Source organism: Chaetomium globosum, genomic scaffold (genome assembly GCF_000143365.1).
Source record: "Chaetomium globosum CBS 148.51 scaffold_4 genomic scaffold, whole genome shotgun sequence".
NCBI classification, from domain to species: domain Eukaryota; kingdom Fungi; phylum Ascomycota; class Sordariomycetes; order Sordariales; family Chaetomiaceae; genus Chaetomium; species Chaetomium globosum.
This window is the reverse complement of record NT_165979.1, coordinates 1,724,208-1,731,134: the sequence shown is the minus strand read 5'-3', so window position 1 is coordinate 1,731,134 and position 6,927 is coordinate 1,724,208. Positions and strand designations below refer to the sequence as shown.

At 56.7% G+C, this 6,927-nt stretch overlaps 2 protein-coding genes across 2 annotated transcripts; one reads left to right on the top strand and one right to left on the bottom strand.

Moving 5' to 3' along the window:
• Positions 1-174: 174 nt before the first annotated feature.
• CHGG_04263 (uncharacterized protein) lies at positions 175-1,417 on the bottom strand (the record flags this gene model as incomplete). Its single annotated transcript, XM_001223476.1, has 2 exons — positions 175-600; positions 701-1,417. 2 exons carry the CDS (start codon positions 1,415-1,417, stop codon positions 175-177), a joined length of 1,143 nt encoding a protein of 380 aa, XP_001223477.1.
• Positions 1,418-3,638: 2,221 nt separating this feature from the next.
• Positions 3,639-6,880, top strand: CHGG_04262 (uncharacterized protein; the record flags this gene model as incomplete). The annotated part of the gene is made up of 4 exons (XM_001223475.1): positions 3,639-4,290; positions 4,359-5,731; positions 6,132-6,185; positions 6,260-6,880. The coding sequence occupies 4 exons, from the start codon at positions 3,639-3,641 to the stop codon at positions 6,878-6,880; spliced, it is 2,700 nt and encodes an 899-aa protein (XP_001223476.1).
• Between the last annotated feature and the right edge of the window lie 47 nt (positions 6,881-6,927).

Genomic DNA, 6,927 nt, shown 5'->3' with positions numbered 1-6,927 from the left:
TCTTAGGGTCACAGGCTGAGCTTGCCATGTGCTCCATGGCGGTGCAAATAATGCCCTCCATCAGGCGCAGAGCCATGGGGCAGCAACACCGTGTTGGTAAACGCCGGCGTCTCATTAACCTCCAGCAGCCAGGCGTTACCCGAAGCATCAACCAAGATATCCAGCGCACACAACTCAAGCACTTATCCAGCGTCGTGAACTTATCGGCCATCGTATGTGCCGCCGCACGAACAGCTCCGCCGTGATGCACAATCTGATAAACACATGCGTCTCCATCGGACGATCAGAACATGCCTCCATCGACGCCAAGTCGCGCATCGACTCGCGCTCCACAAACTCGTCCTCGTCCTGCAGCGCCGTGTTAGTCAGCGAGGCCTTGAGGCTGGGGTTCTCCCAGGGCGGCTGGTAGTCCTCGCCGGCCAGCAGCGCCAGCATCTCGCGCGCCACGTGCACCTTGAGCCGCCCCAGCGACAGCGCGTACGACCGCACGTGCCACTTTCGCCCATCCAGCGGCGGGATCGCCACGATGTAGCGCTGCGCGACGAAGGCGCGCATTTGGGCGGATGGGATGCGCCCGCCGGCTTTGAAGACGTATTGTGGCTTTTTGGCGCGGACGGGTTTTTTGTCGGGTTTGGTGTGGAGGGGGGGGGTTGTTGTTGAAGGGAGAGGGCGTTGGTGGTGGTGACGAGCAAGTCGAGACCCTCCAGGCCGGGGGTGGTGAGCGTGGGGGAGAAGATGGGACCGTTTTCCTTGCTGTTCTCCTTCTCGCTCTCGATGGAGGTCTCGGATGCTGCTTCGCCTGCTTCGCTCTCCTCGCTTTCCTCTTCGTCGTCGTCCGTCTCGTTCTCGGCAAGTTCCAAGTGACTTGCGAGCTCTCGATGGTGCTGAAGAGCCGGATCCCGGCGCCGCAGTCGACCAGCGCGGGCTTGAGGATCCACCACTCCCGGTGCTGCGCTTCCTTGGCCTCGTTCTGCTCCAGCGAGTGCAGCAGCGAGAGGTCGTCGGCCGCCATCAGGGCGTCATCCACGTACTCGGCGTAGTCAAGCGTCAGCCGCACGGTGAGGGGGACATGTTTCCGGAGGATGCTGTCTGGTCGCTTGGTGGCCCAGTACTCGACGACCGCGGCGAGGAAGTCCTTCCGCGCGAGGGCATCACTGTTGGGATACGCATTGATGAGCCCTGTCTTGGCCACGTTGATGGCGGCGAAATTCTGCGTCAAAGCCCATCCGTCGCAGTACTGGAAGACGGTGTCCACGCCGACGGGGAACTCGTCAAAGTCGTCAATGAAGACAGCGTCCGGGGCATGCTGCCGGATGAACGACTTGATGTGCACGTTCAGCCAAGCGGCGGACGAGTTGATGAAGGCATGCATGGTTCCAGGTTCTCTCCTTGCACCGGCTTCTTCAACGGGAGTCATCTCCTTCTTCCAGGGCAAGATGGGCTTGACGAGGGATCTCGAAACAGTGGATTCTCTTTAAATCCATAGAGTTGTTGGCGGGCAACAAGGGAGGACACGGGTAAATGGTCCTCGTATCAGTAGCAACACAGGGAATGGCAAGACAGCGTTGGATGGTAGAATCTGAAAGCAATAGATTCCAGGGAGAGGGTGAGTTGCTCGTCTTATACGTCTGTCTTGGCGGGCCGGCTATCGGGACTTCTGTAGTGTTGCAGCGGCAAAAGGGGTGAAAAAAACAAATGCCAAGAGAGGCGCCAAGGTAGGACTGCGGATCCCACTTACATAAAAATCGACTGCTTCTCACAGGACTTTGATTTCTTGACTTTTCTATTGGGACTCACCCGTTTCAAAACGTAATCCAGGCCGATCAACCTCATGCCGCGTTCTTGGCCTGCACCGCACCCTCCGCGGCCACGCCGGCCCACGTGTCGTCGAAGAGTTTGCTGCTGGCCACCTGTCTCGCTGGGAAACTGGGAAAGCTTGGGGACGGAGGCCCGGCCGCCGAGGTCGCCGGATTGCGTAACTTGCGTTGATCGTACATGTTTGCTGCTTTCTGTGAGTTATTGAAAGTGAAGTGAGGCGACCCGGGCGATGGAGGTCTGCAATGTAGCAAGGAAAATATGGGTGAAACGTTGACGCCCCTATCTTGTCAACTTAAAGTTAAATCAACAGTAGACGTGGCGTGACGAAGAAGTAATGGTTCGTCCTTTGTTGTACCTTCCAAGTCTTGACGTCCGACTAGCTGCATTGATCACCGCAACCTTAAATCAAATAAGCTCATCAGCACTCACACAGTGGCACCTCGGCTCGCTGTTTCCATTTGTCATTGTCTCGAATTCCCTGTCCTCAAAGGCCGGGCTCCCTAAGGAGGCGGCTCGAGTGGATAGGGGGGTGTGATGTCTGAAAGCCGCCCCTGGCATGGGAAGGAGGTATCCCTGGTATACAGACTGTGTCCTTGAGAGTATGGAACCGTACATCGCGCGGGCCGCTCGGCCTGGGCGTAGGCCCCTTGTTTAGCCATTTAGGAACATATCCCTGGGCTAGCGGACGCAACAAAAAGCCGGGGGATCAGTCGTGCGAGCCGCATCCTAAGCCGCCACCCCGGTCGCTCCGCATCATGTGTAGCCGCCCTCCAAACTTGATGTCCCGGCTTCGGGGAAAGAAGGTATAGCTCGGGGATACAACAGATCTTCTAGCCAGATGATCATGATGAAGTGGGAGATTGATTTGCAGGCGAGATGGGTAATCTGATCATGGCTGTGAATGTGAGACGGGTACAGGCAACATACCTACCTAGCTTGGACAACACAACCTAGGAGTGGCCTAGGCCCGACAAGTATGAATTCTGGTATGGGCTAGCACAATGTTGGTTTCCTTGGTTGTCCCACTCTTGGTATCTTGGGACGCCAGAGGGCAGCCTGGGCGTAGTGCCGTGAGCTGGAATACGATCGAACTACTGCGCTGGGACGGGCTGACAAAATAATTTGTTGGAAAACGACGGAACGGACTGCACAAACTAACGGATTAATATACGCCTTCGTGACCATATTCGTGCCTTTTCACCTAACTATGCCGTTTTGAAAAACACAGAGTTGCATACCTACCTAGATACCTATCCGACTCATCGGAAGGGCACTGGCCCACCGAAATAATCCTGAATTTCCCATTGCCCCGCGGTCAGCAGCAACTGGGAGTTTGGATATTCGGACGATGAGCAAGGCACCGCTAGTTAATGATCAGATGAAAGAGATATCGTACCATGTTTTATCATTACTGGCGTGTGTCATCGGGGTAATTTCATGGTAAGCGTGACATGGTTTTCGGGCGCTTCAGGTCACGAGAGGTGGCAAAAGAAAAACCGAAAAGAAAAAGAAAAATAAATAAATAAGTAATAAGAAGAAAAAGAAGAGTGAAGCCGTAAGTGTTATGCTGAGAATGAGGCATCGACGTGACTCGAGAAATGCTAGTTAGTCGACGGGTTCATGGCGCCGGACAGCGAGCTGTGGGATTGGAACTTCCATGGGAACGCTTGCTTGGCAGAGGAAAGCAGCCCCTTGGCGGCCTACCGCCTTTTGGCAGAATTCTAGCCCCACCAAAAATTTCTCGGACGCTTCCCAATTGCGCGTGCCGTGAGAAAGATCGAGCTTGTGCATCTCTGTCTCAACGTCCCAGACAACCAAACATGCCGAAAAGCAAGCCAACAAAGCGCGAGAGCGCATCAGCCGATCGGATTGCGGATTCCCGTTTTGCAAGCTTCGAAACAGATCCGCGATACCAATTACCGTCCAAGAAAAACCTAAAGACCAAGCTCGACAAGCGCTTCTCGCGCGTGTTAAAAGATGCCGACTTTGTCGCCACCGCGAGAGTTGATCGTTATGGGCGGAAGTTGAAGACGGACACGAAAAAGAAGGCCTTAGAACGCCTCTACGAAGACGAGGAAGAGGAGGAGGAGAAGGATGGGGACGCCAAGGTCGAGGACGACGACATCGTCCGGCGCGAGCTGGAGAAGGCAGACACAGCATACGACCCTGCCCGCAATGGTGGTTTTTCTTCGTCCGAGTCGGACTCAGATTCGGACGGGCAATCCGACTCCGAGGAAGCGCCCGAAGCAGAAGATGGAGTGGAGGAGTCGCGGCCCGGCATCCGTCTGCGCAGAGATAAGCAGGAGGTTGAAGAGGGGGAGGTCACCAGACGGTTTGCCGTCGTCAACATTGACTGGGATCACATCAAATCTATGGACCTCTTGGCGTTATTTTCGAGTTTCGTACCGGTTGGTGGGCGCATTGAGAAGGTGTCGATCTACCCCAGCGAGTTTGGCAAGGAGAGGATGCAGCGTGAGGAGGTAGAAGGCCCCCCGAGAGAGATCTTCAAGAAGAAAAACGACTCGGACGATGAGACTTAGATGACGAAGCCGACTCTGCGTCCGAGAGCGAGGACGATGATGATGCGGCGGAGGATTCGGACGAGGAGGTTAGGAAGGAGCTCCTCCAGGAGGGTAACGATCAAGATTTTGACAGCGACGCGCTCCGGACGTATCAACTCGACAGGTTACGGTACCATTACGCGGTCGTGGTTTGTTCCGACCCGAACACGGCGCACAAGATCTACGATGCGACAGACGGCAGCGAATATCTGTCATCTTCCAATTTCCTTGACCTGCGCTTTATCCCCGATGATGTCACGTTCGACGACGAACCCAGAGATGAGTGCGATAGCGTCCCCGCCGGGTACAAACCCGTCGAGTTTGTGACAGATGCACTACAGCATTCAAAGGTCAAGTTGACCTGGGACATGCATCCTGAGGAGGTTTCTAGGAAGGAGTCCATCAACAAGGCCTTCACTGGAAGTCGGTCAGACATTGCCGAGAACGATCTTCGGGCGTACCTGGCAAGTGATAGCGAGAGCGAAGGGGAGGAAGCAGACGAGGCCCCTCCCGAGGCTGAGGACGCGGAGGAAGCGCCGCTGAGCAAGAAGGAGCTTGCAAGACGCAAGATGCGCGCCGCGCTCGGCCTCGGCGATGAGCCAGCGCCAAAGGCGTCGAAGTCAGGGCCGGTTGGGGAGATGCAGATTACATTTGCCCCCGCCCTATCCGGGAAGCCCGAGAAGGAGGCGGTTGAAGAAACAACCATCGAGAAATACAAGCGCAAGGAGAAGGAGCGCAAGGAGAAGAAGAAAGCCATGGCCATTGCCAAAAGGGAAGGCGTCGAACCTGAGATGGTTCACGAGGAGCAGGCCGAAGGGGGCGGTGACGATCTCGGCTTTGACGATCCCTTCTTCACCTCGGAGGCAGTCCAGCCCTCCAAGACGGCGATGCGCAAGGAGGAACGGCTCAAGAAGCGCGCTGCCAAGGAGCAGGAGGAAGCTGAGAACGCTGCGCAGAGAGCGCAGCTTGAACTTCTTATGGCGGATGAGAGTGGCGGCGGTGCCCATCTCGACCACTTCGATATGAAGGACATCACGCGAGCAGAGAAGCAGAAGAAGAAGGGTAAGAAGAAGGGCAAGAAGGGGGCTGAGGACCAGGGTGGCCTGCAAGAGGACTTTAATATGGACGTCGAGGATGCTCGGTTCAAGGCCGTGTTCGAGAACCACGAGTTCGCCATCGACCCGTCGAATCCCAAATACAAGGCGACCCAGGGAATGAAGAAGCTGTTGGAAGAGGGTAGGAAGAAGCGCAAGGCCGGGCCAAATGAGTCACCCAGCGACAAGAAGGACCAAAGGAGCGCCAAGAAAGCGAAAGGCGGTGGTGATCTCGAGCTCAGCAGTCTCGCAGATGCCGTGAAAAGAAAGGCAAAAAGCAGGAGGTGACAAGAATTGTCTAGCTAATATTTGAACAAAATGTACCACATCACCGCACCCCTTCCACCATGTTTTCCCTTCCCTACTGCTCCCCCGCGCCGACCACAAGCCGACAAAACCGTGGCCGCGCCTCCGTACACGGACCCCACTCACCACGCACCCCGTCTCCCCTTACGCCCACATCATCAATAAACCTCCCACCACCTCCCCCAACCACCCACTGCAAAACAACCCACCACCCCACCACCACCATCCACACCACAACCACCCCAACCACCCGCCGCCACGCCCGCTTCTCCTCCCCCTCCTCCACCACCACACCACCCCCAACCCCAGACGACGAAGACGACGGCAACGACAAACTACCCCGCGTCACCAGAACGCCGCGACCGCCACCATCGCGGTAGGCAGCCCATCCACCCCCGCGAGGCCGGTACGCATCTCCTTCTTCAGCGTCAGCTGTTGCTATAGCTGCAACAGTAGCACCGCCTTTCTCATTGGCTGCAGAGCCCGGCGGCGGTAGCAGGGGGGATGCTGGGGTCGGGGGTTGGTGGTGGTGGTGGTGGTGCTGGTGCTGGTAGTCGGAGAAGTCGAGGGTGTCGAAGTAGCAGGGCGAGTGGTGATTGGGGTTGGGGGGGTGTGCTTCGTTGGTGGTGGTGGTGGTGGGGGGGAGGGTGTGGTAGCCGTGGTGGTTGGGTGGGAGTGGGAAGAGGCGCGGCTTCGGTAAAGCCGGTGTTGGGCGTCGTCGTCGTCATTGCCGCTCGCTTTGGTGGCGGGCTGCGGTTGGGGTTGGGGGACGGTGAATGGCGGGACGTAGGCGTAGCCGCTAGGGGGCAGCGAAGTGGATGGATATCTGGGGTGGTCGCGCAAGTGCTGGGGTTGTTGGGGCTGGGATGTGTCTGGGTCGCTGAGGTCAATGCATTCCCAGGTTGCATGCTTGGGTGCGTAGCAGGGCATGGTGTCGGGGCTGGAGATATCGTGCTCTCGCGCTTGACAGAAGTTGTCAGAATACTGTCCCTGCATCTTGGCGGCGGGAGGGTGGGACTGTCAAGAGCGTTGTGGCGGTTGGCTAGGCCTGGTAGACCAAGTCGTGTAGTCGGTCTTGCGGAAGGGAGGTGGAGGGGATAAATAGAATATATACATGGTTAGTGGCAATTCTAAAGATTGCGGACATT